This window comes from Danio rerio, chromosome 15 (genome assembly GCF_052040795.2).
Source record: "Danio rerio strain M-AB ecotype USA chromosome 15, GRCz13ab, whole genome shotgun sequence".
Taxonomy (NCBI): Eukaryota; Metazoa; Chordata; class Actinopteri; order Cypriniformes; family Danionidae; genus Danio; species Danio rerio.
The window spans coordinates 32,907,739-32,929,091 of NC_141035.1; the positions used below are offsets into that span (position 1 = coordinate 32,907,739).

Here is a 21,353-nt window from a genome sequence, read left to right on the forward strand (position 1 = left end):
CAGCTATTCGAAATGAGTTATTAAAACTATTATGTTAAGAAATGTGTTGAAAAAAATATTCTTTTCATTAAACAGAAATTAGGGGAAAAAATAAACAGGGGGAGGCTAATAATTCAGGGGTCTAATAACCCCGACTTCAGCTGTATATATTGAGCATTTATTCACCCTCACATTGTTGTAAATTCATAGTGCTCAAATGCATAAAAGAGCATATTAAATGGGAGTAAAGTTTTTATTTTAATGTTTTAAAATGTGTGTCAAATTATGTGATCATCATTTAGTCTAACAGATACATTTATGTACAAATAAAGCCCAAAATTCACTCTTTTAGACACTTTTAATAAGTACAGATAAGATTAAGTGATCATCATACTAAATTATTTTTGAAATTATTAAAAACTTTATTCATACAAATTGGTAAAAACCTTGTGGTTTAAAAGTAGCTAGGTATAAAGTTTTAAAATGACAGATAGCTAAACCGTGATGCTTAAATAGAAGTCTTTCAATATGTCATCTCATGCTTCTTGTTTTGAATATGCCTAAGAATAGTGTTGTCTCACTTTACTTTAAGGTACAAATTATCACTGTTATTAAACCAAAGACTAAGACTTTCAGATAAATAAACGACTAATTAGTTGCTTATTTAGTAAGCTAGTAGTTGGATTTAGGCATTGGATAGGATTAGGAAGGAATAAAATCATACTTTATAAGTACTAATAAACAGCCAATTTCTTAATTATAGGCAGGCAATATGCGATTAATTGTGGGAATTGGTATTTAAACTAGTTTTATCTTTTTATTTTATTCACATTTTAAATATTTTGTATTTTTCTGCTCACACATTTATTCACAAGCTTACTTGTTTTGGTTACTGAAAACCCATTTTAATATCTATATTATACATTAAATATAAATGTGTACAGCTCATACAATACAATTTAAAGTGATGCATAGATTACACCTTAATACGCTGTATCCTTCTATCTCTCCAACGGTCATACATTCTGGTCCTGTATCTGAGTTTTGAAAAAGTATCTTCAGACCTTATTCCCAGGCTTTTGAAATGGACATTAAATTGAATGTGGAATTAGCATTGTTTGGATGTTCAGACAGGCCCTAGCTATGCCTAAACATCAACAACTCTCCCTTATGTTTGGCATGGTGCTGGCCAAGAGAGTGATTCTAATGGAGTGGAAGTCCACCTCTAAGTTTTTTTTTTTTTTTTATTGGTTAGCTGAAATGGTTTCTGCTCTCAAGCTGGAAAGGTTAAATTTCTCTAGATTTGGCAAACAGAAGATGTATGACAAAATATGGGGCCTCTTCTATAGATGTATTGGTTAATAATGTCTCAGTAAATATTTTTTATATTTTATTTTGTTTCTTATTCCATTAGTCTGGCTAAGATTTTATTGATTTATTTTAATTAATTTATTTATTTCATTATTATTTATTTATTTATTTATTTATTTATTTATTTTTGATGGTGCTGTATAATTGCTGTATTGTTTGCTACTGTTTTGGTACATGTTCTAGTTGGTATCAGGTAATAACACCGAGATAATTTTTTTTTAACATACATGACACACTATTGGGTGTTATGTCTTCATAAAAAATTCTATAAATAAAGTAAAAGCATATATTTATTTATAAATGTGGCATCAGGTTTTCTGTTATTAAAATCAAATGTTGAGAATTTGAGAGCTACATGTGTTTAAGATTTTTAAAAATAATGTAAAAGTAATTGTTTGTAATTATTTGGTCATATACTAGGTTACATGTTCAGCGAGACGAACCATACATGTTTACCAAAAGTACATCCAGCATGTTTTCATTCAAAAAACAAGTAATCTATTTTGACTTTAGTCTTGCATGAACATGCTGCCCTCAAGTGGCCTAGTTGTGTAGTTACCTAATAAAAACATTGTAACCTTTAACCTGCAACTCAAATATAAACAGATTTCATAAGGTGTTTGGCATGACTGCATTCATAAATACTTTCCCACAATCCTTCCTCGCAATCTGAACCTGTTATTTAGTTTAATCTGACTGATCTTGAGCTGTTCTGACTCAAAGCTGTTGTATAAAATGAGCAGTTGTTACTAGTGGGTCAATAAAGACAGACGTGTTATCAGACTGTGTGAAGGAGGTGGTGAAGAGGAACAAAATCTGACTGGATGTGATCAAGAGACAAAGCTGAGTCATTTCTGCCTTGAGGGAGAACAGAGCTCTTTCCTGCTCCTCAAACCTCCATTTTACTGGAATCGCCTCCCTCTATCAATCCTGAGGGGGGGGGGGGGGGGGGGGGGGGGGGGAACTCCTGGAGAAAGACCATCACTGCCCCCTTCTGCTAAAAGAAAAATTTATTACAAGCCTGAGAAATTACCTTTTAAATGTATACTCTCAATCTCTTCCAAGGAAATACTTTTGGAGTTCAACTTTACATCTTCTTAAACAACCCTCCCATTTTCTTATATTACCTATTACTTATAAAGATCCATGACAAATCCTGTTAGAACAAATGCAGACCACATACATTTTGTTTGGAGTGCTGAACATTTATTTATTGGAAGGCCATTCCTGACAGGTAAGAAGAAAAAAAAAAACAAGTCAAAATTATGACTTACTAAGTCGAAACGATAAGATAAATTTAAATTATTACTTTAAAAGTAGAAATTATGAATCATCTTAATTACGATAAATCATAATTGTCATATGACATGGAGTAATGGTCTTCCATATTTATACAGTTGCATATCGGTGTTATTATTTTATTTATTTATTTTGTTACACTCTAAAATTTCCAATACATACAATATACAAAAAAATTATGGGTTAATTTTTTTATTAAATTTATAGTCTGATTTGGACCCAGTAGTTAGACCCAATCGCATATCTGTATTGTTATTTATTCATTTATTTTATTTTGTTAGTTACACTCTAAAATTTCTAGTACATTTAATATACAAAAAATTCTGGGTTATTAAAAAAATTGTTAATTTATAATCTAATTTTGACCCACTGGTTAGACCCAATCACTTTAATGGTCGCATTGTTATTTTTATTTTATTTATTTATTTTGCTACACTCTAACATTTCCAATGAATCCAATATATTAAAAATTCTGTTTTTTTTTTTTTTTTTTTTTTTGATTTATAGTCTGATTTTGACCAAGTGGTTAGACCCAATTGATTGCTGTGCTGTTATTTTTATTTTTTTTATTTATTTATTTATTTAGTTAGTTAGTTAGTTAGTTAGTTAGTTAGTTAGTTAGTTAGTTAGTTAGTTAGTTAGTTAGTTAGTTAGTTAGTTAGTTAGTTAGTTAGTTAGTTAGTTAGTTAGTTAGTTAGTTAGTTACACTTTTTAAAATAAAATGTATAGTCTGATTTTGATCCAGTGGTTACATTTGTCTCTATTTAACTCTAATTTGGATTGACATAACGCAGCATTTTTCAAAGTGTAAAGATTGCAGCCACTTTTTCAACAGCTAATTGTGAAACTTATTACTTCCATGTTGACATGCAGCAACAATTTGCAGTAATTACAACATCAACGCCAACTCTGCTTGACGCCATAAAACAGAATGTAAAGTTGACACAGCAATTACATGTTAAACAGTCAGAAGATTTTTAACACTTCAAAAGGAATTTTGCAGATTAACTAGTTCTGTTCTCCTTTTCTCGAGACATAGTACAAAGAACTTGCTGCACTACTAGACTTTTCCACATACTAACAGAATTTTTGACAAATGACTACAGCTTGCAGCTAAAAGTAATAAATAAAACTGTTAATAAAAGCATTTTAAGAACTAGTAATAACATGGTAAGATATAAAAGGCACACTTATGAGAAATACAGTTGGAATTGGAATGTACAAAGATGCAAAAGTATGATGTAATGTTAATGACAACAGTCAGAAAAATGCTTGCAATGAAAATTAATCTGTAAAATGTGATAATAAAAATAAAAATTAATTTAAGTGTTTTTTTTTTTTGAGGGGGGGGGGGGTCTTTTTTTTTTTTTTTTGCTTAAATGCAAAAACGTTGTTCTACACTGACAAGGATCAAGACAACAGATCAAGTAAGACTTATTAGCCCCCTCTATTTCCTAAATGATGTTGAACAGAGCAAGGAAATTTTCACATTATATCTGTTAAAATTGTTCTTCTAGAGAAAGTCTTATTTGTTTCATTTCAGCTAGAATAAAAGCCGTTTTTACACTTTTAATAAACATCTTAAAGTCAAAATTATTAGCCCCGTTAGCTATATTTGTTTTCGATAGTCAACAGAACAAACCATCGTTATACAATTACTTGCCTAATAACCCCATCCTGCCTAGTTACCCTAATTAACCTAGTTAAGCCTTTAAATGTCATTTTAAGCTGTATAGAAGTGTCTTGAAAAAGATCTAAAATATAATTTACTATCATCATGGCAAAGATAAAATAATTCAGTTATTAGAAATGAGTTATTAAAACTATTATGTTTAGAAATGTGTTGAAAAAACTTCTCTCCATTAAACAGAAATTGGGGAAAAATATTAACTGTGGGGTAATAATTCACGGGGGCTAATAATTCTGACGTCAACTGTTTGTTCAGCAAATATAATTGATACACCTTATGTGCAAATAATTATTTAATTTACAGTTATAAGTCATTTCTTAAGCTGAAAGAAGTAATTGCTTTGTATTTAGTAGACAATAATAATTTAACTACAATAGTTTTAAAAGAGCCAGTCTGTTTTATAACATAAGCTGCTTTATTTGGGGGGCTGTGCATATCAGAATGTATGAATGCAGTAACAAAAACATTTAGACAACAACAAAATTATTAAGGCTTATTTTTGTCATATTATCTAACATCTTACATTTACAAAACCATTATGTACAAAAGATAAACATTTATAGAAGTTTTTTTTTTTTTTTTTTTTTTTTTACCAGGCATTTGCTGTAATATACAGTATACTGTTTTACCTGAACAAAAATGTATCCAAACATTCTCTAATAATGGTTTTCAACACAAATCTAAGATGATAAACGTTACTCAGTGCATACTTAAGGACTGCTGATATCCATGACATGGAAGGTAACCCAACTGCCAAGCTAAAGACGGGTTCACAGAGTCTGCATAGGTGTCCATATGGTTCTGATGACAGGAGACTTTAGTCCCCTCTTGGAATCCAGTGTAATATCCACCGCTGCTTTGGTCGTCCCATTGGTGAACGAAATGTCCGTGACTCAAATGTTCCTGATTGTTGGCTGCACAGTGGCCATAACGTGGTGTTGGTGCCAAATTTGATATGTCTTGGTACACAATCCCAGGAATTTCTGGAGAGGCTGTGAGCTCTGGCTGATGTATGTAGTTCTCAATTGGTTCCTGGAAAGATCCTGCCTTTCTGGGAAGGGAACTTGTCTCTTCTGGTAGCCGGAAACACTCTGTATGGGTGCACTGAGGTGTGTGTGGTTCTGTGGATGAATGTGTTTGTAGATATAAAGATAATGTTGAAATGCGGTGGATGGCACGACGGAGAGTTGCGATCTTGGATAGACGCTTTCCATTCAGGTCATGTTTGAGGACAGTTCGCAATGCGTTGAAGGCCTGGTTGTAATCCAGGATTCGCTTCCGTTCTCTGACATTGGCGGCAGCTCTTCGTGCTTTAGACCTTTTGGGTCGAGTACGTCTTTTCACAGCTTTTGAATCCTCTGTATCACTTGGGCCTGATGACTCTGAACGATGTTTTCCTGGGTGGTTCTTTCCACAGTCTTCATCCTGATCCAAAGGACAATCTTCCAACTCATCTTCTGAAACCTCAGATTCTGTACTGATGCTGTCCAGGCTCATCGTTGTACACTTTGTTGTTGTTGTTGCTGTTGTTTTTTCTCTGCAACTTTCAAAGCTTCAGTTTTAGAGTTAAAAAGTCTTACAAACAGTCAGCTTTGCAAAACATCCACATGTTGAAATCCTTTGCTCACCTTCTAGATCAGATCTGTCAGTCTCTGCGAGGGCGAGGGGGGTTTTTAAAGGCAATTTCTGGATGCATCACGTGAGCAAGCTGCCTATAAGCAAAGGTGTATTCTGTGTTTACAAGTGCCCTCAAGGCAAGTGTAGACATCAGTCAACAAGCTTTGACACACCTCCACAGCAACAGGATCTGAGCTTTCCAACTGTACTGTGCCGAAAACGAGGAATGGCATTTGTGAGTTTGACAGATGTAGCTAACTCAAAGGTCTATAAAAAATGGCTGTTGAATGTTTAGTTTTGACTCTATGGTAATTGACTTTTTGATAATAATAGTGTTTTTTATGGAATCATTTATACTCGCAAACAGCAGAAACAACTCTTAGAGAGATACACCCTTAAAAATAAAGGTTCTTTAATGGCAACTATGGTTTCATTAACTCACATAAAACTTTCCATTGTAACAGTCTCTCAGAATTATAAAATATTCTTCACACCAACAAGAAACATTCTTTTGAGAAGAACTTTTTTTAAACTTTCTTTGAAGCAATTATTTTTATTACATGATCACATATTTTAACAGTATATTCAACACAATCTCACTGCAATTCGCAACCTTTTAATTTAGTGGCTAATTTGTATGAATTCTTACTACCTCAATTATACAATTTAGTACTTTTTGCTCCTCCACCAATGACGGTTGGATTTAGGAGCGAAGTTGTGTGCCACAATTTCTTTTTAAAATTGTCTATTTTCATATGGCCACTAAACTGCCACTAAACTGACAAATACGTAAAGTAGTTAAGTTTTGTTGGAATATTAATTCCATGCATGGTCAATAAAAAAGATCAGGAGAGAGTTTTCTTCAATGTCAAACATATTAGTAATTTATTGGATACAAATGAATAATTCGATTTACAGAATTCTGGTATCCTCAATGCAATGCAAAAGTTACATTCAGGAGGTGCGCAGCCACTTTCATTTCCTGATTCGAGCTTTTACAAGTAGCTGATATTATCAGGTAGAGTTTAGTGGAATTCGTCACTTGTCAATAATTCTCCATTCCTTTATTGGCCGCACCCGTACATACTTCCTCTTTCTCTATGAATTCTCTACACAACATTAAAAGCATAAGACTTCCTCAACTGCAAATATTCTGTGTTCAGCTCAATAAGGCCTTTACATTTCTATCAGTTTCATCTACTTCTGTAAAAATGCTTCATAAGTATGCAAGGCATATCACACTGAACAGAAAAAGTCTGGTTAATATATCAACTTTAAGCAATACAAATACTATAGTTTAATGAAAAGTAAAAAAGACAAAAAGAAAAAAAAAATTCTTATAATGCTTGTTTCCACGTGAGATCAGGTGGGTATATCAGGTTTATTTAAAGCAAACTGTAGTGTGATTTGTCTGTGAGCGTGGATCGTCTGAATCAGATCTGATCTCTGATGTGCACCAAATATGCAGACTTAGACCTCTGAAAAGATGCATTTATTTTCTTCCAAATGAGCCCTTATGCAGTTTTAGTGAAATATGAATGCAACACTAAAGACAACTAAACAAACCAAAAACTAACAAGATGCTTCCAGAAAACACAGAATGCTCAAAGCATCTGTTTTTTCTCTTCATAGTCATATTGTTAAAAAAAAAAAAACTTTAATATAGGCACTAGAAACATGTTTGTGCGTACTTGTTCAACTTCTAAGTTCCATCATGAAAAATGTCAAAAAAGGCATAGAATTTACAGTGTGAATGATAAGCTAACTAAGAACAACTGTATCCCTTTCTTTTTTGGTCCTGACCAATGAACCAAGAAGACTGAACTTCAAATAACTAGTTGCTGCTAGATGCAAACAGGGGCGCCTCCAAGGGGTGGCCTCCACCCCTTTGGCCACCCCAATATAATTTTGCGTTGACATTATTGATTTAAATGAACTCATAAATTCCCAATATTTAGATAAATAAATAAATAAAATGCAGTCACTAAATTATTGTTGGTGTTACTGACGTAGCTCTCCCCCTCTGGTTCAATGCTGGTGAAAGCAAACTGACGCATGCGCGCGAAAAACCATTCCCGCGCGCCTCACGCACTCCTGTGTGAATCCCGGTTGGTTGTTTGCATGCACGCCGACATAATAGGCACCGCTCATGCGCCGTGAAACCGGAGTAACAGCCTTTTGTGCAGAGGTGTCGGCACGCAGCGAGTTTTGAAAGTCGTTTAAAGTTTATATAATATGATGATGATGATGATGATGATGATGTTACTTTCACTAAGCATGCCTTTAAAGCAGAAAGGAGGGATAATGAGTCAGGGAGGTAAGACTTCATAACATGATTTCTCAGCCATGATCTGGTCTAAGACCACAGATAATTCTATAATACATTTTTTGTATTCTTTAGAATTGTCATAATTAATTTTTATGCAAAAGGTTTCTTAAGTGATGTTGGCATATCACTCCAGTTGTTGTTTTCCAGTAATATTTAGGACTGATTTCTGTTATTTATTTAGAAAAATAATTGTATATTAATATTAATTGTATATATTTAGAATAAGTATAAATAAATTGTTATATTTATTGAATAACAAATCTAACAATTCAAGAGAGGTGGGGGTGTATAGGGTGGTTCGCCCAGGGTGTCATTTAAACTAGAACCACCACTACTACCCTCCCCGATCGTCCTTGACAGCACGCACACACCTTCAATAGACAGCAATGGCTATTTAATATTTACCTTAAGCTACAGTATATCAATAGAAGAAGCTGCATTAATAAAATGGTTCAAAAAGCAATATGGATAAATAATATTATTAGTTATAGTGAGTGTGTATAGTAATGCCTTTTGTTCAGTTTGTTCATTTGTTTGGGTAATTAATAAACTCATTATTCTTTCATTCATTTTCTTTTCGGCTTAGTCCCTTTATTAATCCAGGGTCACCACAGCAGAATGAACCGCCAACTTATCTAGCACATTTTTACACAGCGGATGCCGTTCCAGCTGCAACCCATCTCTGGGAATAATAAACTCATTAATCTTCATTAATTTTAGACATGGCATATCTCGTATGATGTACAATAAAGGCACGTTAAAAAAGAAGTTATTTATACAGTATATGAAAAGTGTTTTTAAAATAAACATAGATTTTTATTTGGTTTGCACATGTACTTGCTGAATTATTTCAAAGAATAAATTGCAATATTTCAAGTAGAATTAATTTAATGAATAAAAACTACATTATTTCATTTACCAGAAACAAAAATAAAACATTACACTGAATTCATTTTTTTTTGTGTGCCACCCCAAGATTTGGTGCGGCCTCTTCTGGCCACCCCTAAGAAAATTTTCTGGGGGCGCCACTGGATGCAAAGTCATATGTTGCATGTAATTATGCACAATTTATTGTTATTACAGTACAGTACGGAACATGCATAACTAATAAAAGTCTTTTATAAGTATTGACGGCTCCATGAAGAACCTTTAACCATGAAAAGAATTTTGGAATATGTCATTGTAAGAGTAAAGGACACCAAAAATTATTATTTTAATGACATTATTTACAGCATAACTAGCATTATATTGTGTATAGCATTACCATTGTGTTAAAAACTTACATTAAAAAAACTGCAAGACTGACCTCAAGAAAACCAATCTTCTTTGAAAGAATTTTATGACCGCTAAAGTGTATTTATTATAAAAAGCCCAAAAGGGTTGAGAATTTATTTGAAAATAACAGTTCGGGAGGACAAAATGGTTTTAAAACAAAACAATGAAGTAGAACCAGTACAAAACTTTTACCAGTATAGAAATAAAAGACTTGCATTCTTAATTAAAGCATTGGTCATTCATATCATACAAATGACAACAGAGTAAAAGAATTTCACTCATAGTTTCCCTCCACCTTGATCCAGATAGATCGACTAAAGCCGTGTCTTGGGTGTTGAGAGAAAAATGGGAACATTCATGACAAATTACAGCTTTATCAGATAAGCCTCTTTTGCCAATTTGCCTTTACACCTTTTCTCTGCCAGAGGGATGGAAAAACACTTATCATGTGTCACATAAACTCTATATCTCGGTATGGTCACAATTAGCTGTTGTGTATTAAGCGATTACTGGCCTTCCTGGGCTGCAGCGAGGGACAGTGTAATTTGGTTGTCTACAAAGTCATAAATCTAATGTGCGCTTCCTACAGGGCAAGAACAGACAGTAGCCACCTCACTTCAAAGCTGGGGAAAAGAAACACAGATATTTTACAATTATTACCTGTGATGACTGCGAGTTAAGGGCTTCTGAACTGATGCCTTTTTATTCTCACTCACAAACAGCTTGCGTATCCCATACTTGAACCCTCTAGTGTGTTTTAGCGATCCAAAAAATGTGTTTTGTACTGAAAGTGGACAAAGTTGTGAAATTTTAACTAGTTGACCTCCTTCTATCATTCAGCATTTGATGTTAAAAACGCAATGAAAGTATTTTTCCAACCACCATGTCGTAATGTGGTCTCAAACCTGACATTATTTATTGCAGGAGGAAAAAATCTGCTCTATGCTTTTAAGCTCATCTCTTTTTCTCTAAGAGTCAGGAGACAATACATTCTGCTTGAGGATCAAGATTATGTCAGATCCAGTAGATATGTTGATTATGCAAAGGCAAACTAAAACTAAAAGTATTAATTTTACTAATTATTTATTTAATAGAACTCAGTTTTATTTGTTAGAATAAAACACTGTAAAGAGTTGCAGAATTACACACAATTCATTCATGTTATCCCAATAAAAATCAATGAAATGAACGTAACAAATTTAAGTGGATTGAACATAAAACTCTTAAGTCGTCGCAAAAAAATCTCAAGAATTTTGTTGCATCAGCTTATTTTAAATAAGTTGTTTAAACAAGCAGCGACATATTTTTTTTAATCTATGTACCATATTGTGATGTTATTATTGTATGAGACTATATCAAAAATAAGGAGTGTATTTTAATAGTCTAGGACAGGGGTGTCCAAACTCAATCTTGGAGGGCCAGTGTCCTAGAGAGTTTATCTCCAACTCACTTCAACACACCTGCCAGGAAGTTAAGTTACCTAAGAGCTTGATTAGCTGGTTTAGGTGTATTTGATTAGAGTTGGAGCTAAACTCTCCTGGACACCGGCTCTCCGGGACCGAGTTTGGACAGCCCTGGTCTAGGAGTATTTATTACTCAAACTAATAAATAAATATGCCAGCATTTTCCAACAAAATTAACATTAAATGAAAGATCGAGTTAAATAAAAAATAAAATAAAAAAACAAGAGACGAAATTCCTCAAATAAATCAAGTGAAAAACAAAAGTTATGTAGGCCCAGTAAAAATGAAGGGGGAAAACATGAATCTAAACTATAGGATATGGGTAAACATTCACATGTTCAATTTCCAGAAGTCTTTTTTTTTTTTGTCTTTGCAGAATTGCATCTACCACAAAACTATGGGCCATGAAAGAAGATATGTTAAAGAAAGTATAACCAAATAAACAAACAGTTTGCTTCTAACTGACTCCCATTGTATTTTTATCCAGGCAATTGAAATTATTGGGGACTAAAGCAATTTGTATTTGAACACCCTTCAATATATATATATATATTTATTTATTTATTAATTTTTTATTGCACAGAATAAAAATAAACCTGCATACAGGTTTAAAGCAGGATTAGAGAGTAAACCAAAAATTTTCTTTATTTTGAGTGGACAATCTAATCTAATAAGCCACAGTCAGCTCAGAAAGCCACTAGACAGACCCACCATCATGTCATAATGGCAAAAGTGTAACATCTTCTCTTGGGGCTGTTTTTCAAGTACCAGGCCTCCAGTCAAACCAGTGGCTCAAGAGTGCTTTCTAGCAACTAAGATCATATCATCAATGGGCGGTGGTGCAATAACCTTTAAACAAAGAATGAGACACCGTTTTAGACATTGCTTCCTTCCTGTCCAGTTTTAACTGCCTAGTAATGACTAGAGCAATCTAAGTTTAGCTGTCCGACTGTTATTTAACACAATCAATATATTATTTCAAATTGAAACAAAACTGCCAAGTCAGTTTTCAAAGCACCTTTGATATAACACAATATCATTCAAGGCACTGTTAGCTGGACAATGTCTATTCAAACTTTTACAAAGACAGGCATAAAAAAGCCAGCATACTGTTTCTAATAATTCTTCCAAGCCATTGAGATGAAATCTCCGTTTTGCATCTCCTAATGTAAAATAAGTATTTCTAAAGTAATTATTTATCTAGTGCAAATCCTGACCATATGAATTGTTTAGATCAAGATTAGTTAGTATATTGTTAACAAGTTTAACGCACCAAAATTTTTAAAACCACTAGCAGGCAGTGCAAACTTCATAACTGAAAATAATACCTCCAAGAAAAATAGTTGTCACTTTCAATCATTTTCGATTATTCAAGCTACTACAACCACCAAACTTAGGTCAGACCTTTAGTTCTAACTCGGGATGTTACAGTATATCTTGGATATCCAATAAATTATGCCCAATAAAATCATAAAGCTTCTATTCTATCTAATATTTCCAAACCTTTAGTTTAATTTAAGCTTCATTTTTGACATTTCAAAACATGACAGTGACATTTTAAAACTGCTAACATGTAAAAACATGATAGCAAAGCTGTAAAACATGCTACCAATGTACTAAAAATATTCATGCAACTAAAACGTGTTAGAAACTATGCTAGTAGCTTAATAAAAAAATGGAAGTAACTTAATATCAACTTTGCTAACATACCAAAACATGGGCAATGCCTATTTAACCTTCTACAAAGACACATAAACAGGCTAAAATACTTCTTCAAATAATTCTTCTTCCAAGATAAATAATTGTGACCTTCATTTGTTTTAGAGCATTCAAGGTACAACCACCAAATTTAGGTCCGACCTTCAGACTGTTCTAACTCAGAATGTTAGTATACATCTTGGATTTCCTATACATTATGCCCAAGAAACTCATAAAGCTTCCATTCTATCCAACATTTCCACACCTTCAGATTAACTTAAGTGTCAAATTTTTACATTTCAAAACATGATGGTGAGATTATAAAAATGCAAATGTGTTAAAACATGATAGCAAAGATGTAAAGTTTGCTACCAATTTTACTAAAAATATTCAGGGAACAATCTAAAATATGCTAGCAATGTTAAAACATGTCATTAAGATGCTAGCAATGACCTAAATACTACAAACAACATTTTAAAGCATGCTAGAAAAATGTAAGTAATGTGCTAAAACATGCTAGTAATAAGAAATTCCAACATTCTAGAAACATAATCATAACATACTAGTAACCATTATTCGCTAACAACATTTTAAGCACATTCTAAGCATGTAAGCACAATTTTAATAAAGCCTATGCTATCAAAGCACATGTTTACAACATGCGAAAACATCCAATTAAAATGTTAACATGCCAGCAACACAGTAAAACATGCTAGCACCATTTGAAAGCATGCTTGTAATGTTCATATATACATTATAGAAACATGTTAGGCCTACTAATGTTGAAAACTACTTGCTAGTACTCAAGTACTAAAACATGCTAGAAACCATGCTAGTAGCTTAATAAACCATTCAGATTAATTTAAGCCTCATTCTTGACATTTCAAAACAAGATAGTGACATTATAAAAATGCTAACATGTAAAAACATGATAGCAAAGTTGTAAAATGTTCTACCAATGTACTAAATATATTCAGACAACATTCTAAAATATGCTAGCAATGATAAAACATGTAATTAAGATGATAAAAAATAAACTAAATATTATAAACATTTTATAACATGCTAGAAAAATGCCAGTAATGTGCTAAACATGGTCGTATTAAGAAATTCCAACATTCTAAAAAGTGTTAGAAACATAATCATAACATACTAGTTACTATTTGCATTGCTAACAATATTTTAAAACATGGAGCATGTAAGCACAATGTTAAAATAGGCTATGATATCAACGTACATGCTTACAACATGCTAAAACATCCAGCAACCAGAGATGTATAAAGTACTAGAGACTCAGACTTAAGTAAAAGTACAAGTGCTCTATCAAAAAAGTGACTTAAGTAGAAGTTGAAATGTTCTTTAAGCACCATACTTAAGTGGAAGTACTAAAGTATTCAGTAGTTTATTTCAAAATTTACTACTCAAGTACTGAAAGTAATAATACAAGTATTGTGTAATGTAGTTATTAAAGAAAGCAGTCAAAAGACATATTGTTTTGCTTATTTTAAATACCTTTTTTTAGGGGGGGGGCGGCTCGTGAATAAGCTAAATAAAAAGAATCATAGTTTACGATTTATATGAACTAGGAGAACGTTTTTCTCTCACGCTTGAACCACAGATCTGAAAGATTATATCAGCTTTAACACACCTTTCAAAGTTGTGTGTCACAAAAACACTCCGTAATCCACTCAAAACTCGATTAAAACGCATTTTCGGATAGCAAATTACCAGTTGTAAATGCTGTAAATGGACGTTTTAAACATTCTACAGAAAAACACTGGTCGCTATGGTGCCCTCCAAGCAGCAGCCAAGAAAAAGGTCTATAATTGTAACAAGTAATGTAATGTAATGTGTATTTATATAGCGCATTTAAGTAGGGGTGTGAATCTACACTGATCTCACAGTGTGGTTCGGTACGATTATCATGTCATCGATTCAGTTCAATTCGATATCTCGGTGCATCGACGTTCCATTCATACATAATTAGATTTTTTTTCACAACACAAGAATTTTTTTATTAAAACCTATAAATATATTTATATACTATTTGCCAGAGATGGCAAAAGTACACGCATCCTTTACTTAAAAAGAAGTACAGATACTCACATTTAAAACGACTCTGGTAAAAGTAAAAGTACTGAATAAACTTTTGTACTCAAGTAAAGAAGTACAGCCTCAAAAATGTAAAAAAGTAAAAAAGTAAAAAGTACCCGCTTCAACCACAGTCCAAAAACATGTGGTGTAGGGGAATAATAGGTAACTAAATTGGCAGTAGTGTATACGTGTGTTTGTAAATGTGAGTGTGTATGGTTATTTCCCTGTACTGGGTTGCAGCTGGAAGGCTAACAACATTGCTTAAAAAGGCGGCCCATGTATCATCATCCTGACACAAACTCACAGCGTTCAGCATGTAGTTTTTTACCAGCTGTTAGATCAAAAAACAGCTGCCATTCATGTTGATACATTGTAAAAAATAATTCTGTAGACCTGTCTATCTTTATAAATAATGTCTTACATTTTACACTGAATTCTGTCCAAAAAATATTGCTTTTTTTTTCTTTTGCTAAAAAAATTCTTATCAAATTTGACGGCAAACTTTTTTTTTTTTTTTTTTTTTTTTTTGCATTAGCCTAAAGCTGCTTATTTCTTCAAAGAGCAGCTATTATACATGACCTGCTATTTTAGTGTTTTTTTTTTCAGGTGTTGTGGTTGTTTTATTTAATAAAATAAACATTAATTCTTTTACAGTTTTCCTGAGTCTCTTTGGTCCATTTCTCAGATAAGAATGGAAATCCTCAAAACTACCTGTTTAATCTTCAAATCATTGTGCCTTGTGCACATCAGAAAAGCAGTTTCTCATTTTGAACAAGTTGCAAATGCTTCCATGCAAATGGTTATGTGCAATTCTCTGATGTTTCCTATATTTTCAATTGCTGAAGTCATGTTGATCAAAATATATGATTTTGGCCTCTGTTGAATAGTCTCATTCCCTACATATTTTAATTGTTTGTTCATGGCACAAGTCTTTACATGCAAAATGGTAAAGTAGAATTTTGATCTAAATCTGTGTACAATTAGTACATTTCTCCCAGGTAAATGTTGACTTTTTTAATAAACATCTAAAAGAAGGTTGTCCTATGTTCACATTTTTTCTTTTGCTTTTTTCTTTGTGCTATGCAGTGCTGTCTTTTCCTATCTGTAACACAATGACATGATCTGTCAACAAATTACTGTACAAACAGCCAAAAAATATTGCCATAGTTTAGATCAGAACAGCCCACCAGAGTACAATGATATTGACAACATAAAGTGATTTGACTGTCTTATCCATACACAATGACAGATGGACTTGTCATCCTGAAGCCACTGACATGTTCATCAACACAGAAATTTCCCTTTGAGAGATGGATTTTGGGCAGGAGACCGGCTTACCTTGCAGGTAATCTGTGGTTGTTTGCTAATTATATGTTGTTTTGAGAGATGCACTTAGGCCTACTGTTTTGCAAATTTCAATTTTGATCTGGGAATTGTGCCAAAGTGACTGAGAAAAACTGTAATACATTTATTCTATGCTAAAAGCAACATATACAGGCGTGAATACAACCTACAAAACATGTGCATGATATTTCACATGATAAATTCAGGATCTTTTGCATTATATTTTTATTATCATAAATTGCCCATATAGATACTTTTGTTGTTGTAAAATATTTAGCAAAAAATTATTAATTAAAGACAACAGTATAGACCTATTTAAAATCAGATGGTCAAACGACAAATCAATAATAACTGAAAAACAGCAAAAATTATGTATCAGGAAATATGAACTTATCAGAAATAAATCGGAAATAAATCGCAATGCATACATTTTCAAGTATCTGATTGTTTTATTACTAAATGTACAAATCTTACAAAAAAAAGCACTATTTTTCGCGGTTTTAGATTGAAATCCCATGCAGTATGAACGAAAGGTGAAAGGCATTTAAACGGCATGTTTTTGAACTGGAATGCGTCTCTCTTGTTTACGTTTACTTGTTTACTGTGATCCGATGGAGCAAAGGGTGTCTTATTACTCTGTAAACAGGGCAGCATCAGTCATGTTAAGTTTGCCGACTCTCCCTCTCTCTGCGTAGTCATCCTAGCCTTTCTCATTGTAATCTTCATAAACCAGCCCACGTGCGGTGCGCGATAGCCTTAAATGAGGAAAAATAGTGCGCAATGAGGAAAAATAGACTGAATGCATCAAAAAGCCGCTCTTATTTTTGCGCAATGATAAGTAATAATATAGATCGCGCCACCAAACACACGAAAATGAAAGTAACGAGAGTGGTTTCAAAAATGTGAGTAGAAAAGTAAGTAGGAGTAAAAAGTTTTCAAAAAAATAAGTAGTGGAGAAAAGTACTGACACCAGAAAAATCTACTTAAGCACAGTAACAAAGTATTTTTCCTTCATTACTTCCCATCTCTGCTATTTGCAATACAATTTTGTTCTTTAATGCAGCAGTAGATTTATGAACTGTTCCCCTAATTTGACCTGCTCAAAGAAAACACTCTTTCTGAATGTATCAAACAAAACTCCAACCCATGCACAGAAGACAACATGAGCATTAATGGCAAATAAACTAATGTAAATATTATCCCGCTTGCTTTTTGAGCGCTGATAAGCGAGGTCGTACACCCCTATGATTGGTTATTGTCTTCACCTGCTCAACAGAAAGGGCTGCGTTCGGCTTTAGAAATGAAAGCGAAATTCATCAAAAATAGGTACTGAAGTAAAAGTGGAAGTAGGAGAAAAAACAATACTCCAGTAGAGTACAGATACAGCCTTTTAGTACTTAAGTACAGTAGTGAAGTAGTTCTACTTCGTTACTATACATCTCTGCCAGCAACATACGTTAACATTTCAGCAACACAGTAAAACATGCTAGCACCATTTAAAACAGGGGTCTCAAACTCAATTTACCTGGGGGCCGCAGGAGGCAAAGGCTGGGCCGCATAAGGGATTTCACAAAAAAAAGTCCTCAAATGTCATTATTAACAGTTTTAATTATTTCTTCTGAACATGAAGTGTCCTGAACATTAATAGAACATTGAGTGAAGATTATGAACAGTTCTTCTGAACATGGCATCTTTTGCCTACTCCTTGCTGCCAGAGACTTGACAGCGCTTCTTCTCACAAATCTGAACCACATTTGGCTTTAGAGCGGAAGCAGTTGAGACCCTCAGTATGGCTTGAAGATGATCATCATTAAGTCTAGACCTGTACTTTGAGTTATTGAAGTCCTAGGGAAAAAAGTGGGGGAACTCACTCAAAACTTCATTCCCTCACCTAAAACAAAGGCGTATATATGTATAAATAAAACAACCCCACCCCACTCCAGTCACATCAGTCTGTACCAGTCTGTATCTACCTATAATATCAATATATATAAGATGCAGGGCAGGCACGTGCACACATAGGGCTCAACCTGTGCATAGCACATGTCCTTTTTAGTCTTGCATAGAAAGTGCCCTTCCAAAATGAACAAAAGTGCCCCCGCGACGCGACACACCCTCGGTCCCCCCCTTCAGTAGGCGCACGATAACACCGCTCTTGAGTACGCGCGCGACAACACAGCTGATCAGAACGCGCGCGACAACGCGCATTGAGTGACAAGCGCACTGTGTACGGATAGAATCAGCTCTCTCTCCCCGCTCCGCTGATTCTGTCAGAGTACAGCGGTCGGCGCGGGCCACAAAATATTGCACTGAGGGCCGCAAATGGCCCGCGGGCCGCGAGTTTGAGACCCCTGATTTAAAACCATGCTAGTACTGGTAAAAACCATTGTTAATCATGCTACTAAGGTTGAAAATTACTTGCTAGTAGGCTACTAAAGTACTAAAACATGGTAGAAACCGTCCTAGTAGCTTAATAAAACATGTAACTTACTATCAACTTGGCTAACATTCCAAAACATGTTAAAAACATGCCAGCAGCAATATGTAAAAAAAAAACATGGTGGTAATGTATATAGCAAAATTATAAAATAAGTAATGTGCTAAAACATTTTAGCAATATACTACAATACATAACCACCCAGGAACATTTTAACAACTACACAGAATAGCACAGATGTCATACAAACAGATAACCTGAAAATCTTAAAAACTTCAAGAGAAGAAATTCAAGATTCCTTCAAACTTCAAATGTTCTGGTCAGATTTGTTTGAGCCCGTATCAAATTTTAAATATCAACTTCCTCACCACAAAAGAAAATATTCATATTCATATTAACAAATCTCTTCTCAATTGCTGCTAGTACGGCATGCCAATCCTTTGATATGTGTGACATGTTTTGACCGACAGACGTGTTGACTTGATGTCCCTCATGGGCGTGGGGTGTTTTCCAGATCTGCAGTGAAAGGCAAATCAGTTTTTTTGTTAGCGGAAAAATATAGTTGCTTAAGTGGGAATTACAACATCCTCTTCCTTTTCTTGTTCTGCAATTATAATCCAAAATGCAGGTTTGTTTAAACACAGGGCTGTGGATTGTGTCATAGAGTATTTGCTCTATAATTTGAAATTAGTTGTAAAACGCCACAACCTTTGCATGCTAATTACAGGCTGCTTTGGGATTTTACACTCAAACGGGAATCAAAATCAATGAGACTGTGAATGCTGACCTAATGAACGCAACAATCCCCAAAAGCGACACTCTTCGATAAAAACAACACACCAAGGCAAGTAAAGACAAAAGGCAGAATTACCACATCCAGACAGAGTAGAGCGTGGGAATGTCAGTTTAAGTGTTTTTGCTGCTTTTTCCCAATGTCACGAGAGAAAGAAATTAGGGGTCATGAACACGGAAAGGAGAGGCTGGTGTACTTGGTAATTGAGGGGTTTGTTTAAAAGGTTTGGGAACTAAAAACAACAGGATTTTTTTCTCTTTTATCAATCTAATGAAAGGGATGTTGAACAATATCTAAAATATTTATTGAATTAAAAAAAACTAAACTACCATCACTGTCAAATTTTTCACTCAATATCTAAACTGTCAAAGAGTTGTTTATAATGGTAGCCACTTTGAACCATGATGGCCGTGTCAAAGGTTAAAGAGCACCCTTAAGCTGGACACTTAACCTCAACTGCCCCTCAAAACACTGATAAAGGTTTCCCAGCTCATCAAATCCATTATTAGCAAAACGGGTTGTGTTACTTTGTGGTTATACGGAGGAACTGTGGACTTGCAATTTTACGAATGAACCGATCAACCTTTTTTGAGTTGAGCAATGTAATAGGACATCTTGGAGTGCCTGCTTCATCATGCCCAAGGGTTCTAGTTCCAAGTTTCTACAAATAAATGAATATTGATATGTTTAAAGAACTGCCATGTGTATTTTTATGCATTTGGCTTCTTTGTGCAACTGATGTATGTCCATTAGAGTTTTTTTATAAATCGCAATCTTAATATGCAGTTTGAAGGGTAAGGGAAGCTAGCTGATGTATTATCAGGAGCCACATTTGTTTTTGTTTGACTCTATATATTGAGTCTTCTATTTTTTGGCAACTTAATTGTTTTATGTTCAATCCACTTCAATTTGTAAAAAAAAATCATAAGTTAACTTAATTCCTTCATGTTGTTTCAACACAATTAAATTGTGTGAATCCGCTCATTGTTACAGTGTAGAATTAAATTTGAACGTAGAGAAGAAAAATTCATTTAAGGCTCATGAAACTCCTCTTTTTTTTTTAGTTCAAGCCTACCTCAGAATTTTTATAATAATTAAATGAATGAATATACACATAAACACAGTTTGTTATATAATTATAAAGATAATCATATTTATATAAACACTATAAATTAGGAGGACTTCTCTCCTTCTAAATCCCTGGGTCTGAACGTGGACACAGTGGATAGCAGTGCAGCAGCTCTCTTGCCCTATCTATTTCAACCATTAACCCTGCTCGTAATCTGCATGATTTTAAACATAGGCGAACAGATCAGCACAGATAGGCGATGTGTCTGAATAGTAACAAACTTAACTGATAAAAGACAAAGCCTGCCATTCTCTAAATCTTGTACAACTCTCTTGACAAAAATGCTTGCTACACACAAACAGCTTTGCTGTATCGGCTCTGACAGCATCACAGGGAAAACCCTGCAACAAACCCTGTGGATCATGGAACCAAACACATATGACCCTTAATTAACAGCTAAATACTGTGTGCCGTGTGTGCCGCAATCTCACACCTTGGCAGGTCTGTCTTTGAAAAGTCTTCTCATAGGATAAGAAAACGGACATGTCATCTCTGGACAGGCAGATCGGTGCTACATCACAAATTTCGATCCGTCCCAAAAATGATTTCAAACCCGGAAGATGAAATTAGCTGACAAATGCTCAAAATTATCCAGTTTTATCCACAGTTAAAACTGACAGGTGCTAATGCTTAAGTACTTAAGGCTTCTTGAATCTTTAAAATCATATTGGCATTCATCTTAACAAGTGCATCAGGTCCTATGTTAACTGACATTTAACCCTTTATAGGGAACTCATTGAAATACTCAACTGCATAAGACCTGGGGTATTATTTCTAATAGTGTTCGCACAAAGTAGGATGGAAATGCGCGTTCCACACAAAAAATTGTAATCTA

The 21,353-nt window shown here is 34.0% G+C and overlaps 1 protein-coding gene and 1 non-coding gene across 6 annotated transcripts in view; both read right to left on the minus strand.

Annotated features, from left to right (window-relative positions):
- LOC141377866 (uncharacterized) overlaps positions 1 to 21,353 on the minus strand; it is a 110,591-nt gene that overhangs the window by 72,666 nt on the left and 16,572 nt on the right. The gene's annotated exons all lie outside the window — the stretch shown is intronic.
- LOC101882251 (class A basic helix-loop-helix protein 9-like) lies at positions 4,732 to 6,353 on the minus strand. Its single transcript, NM_001386331.1, has one exon. It carries the CDS (start codon positions 5,834 to 5,836, stop codon positions 5,039 to 5,041), a length of 798 nt encoding a protein of 265 aa, NP_001373260.1. The 5' UTR covers positions 5,837 to 6,353; the 3' UTR covers positions 4,732 to 5,038.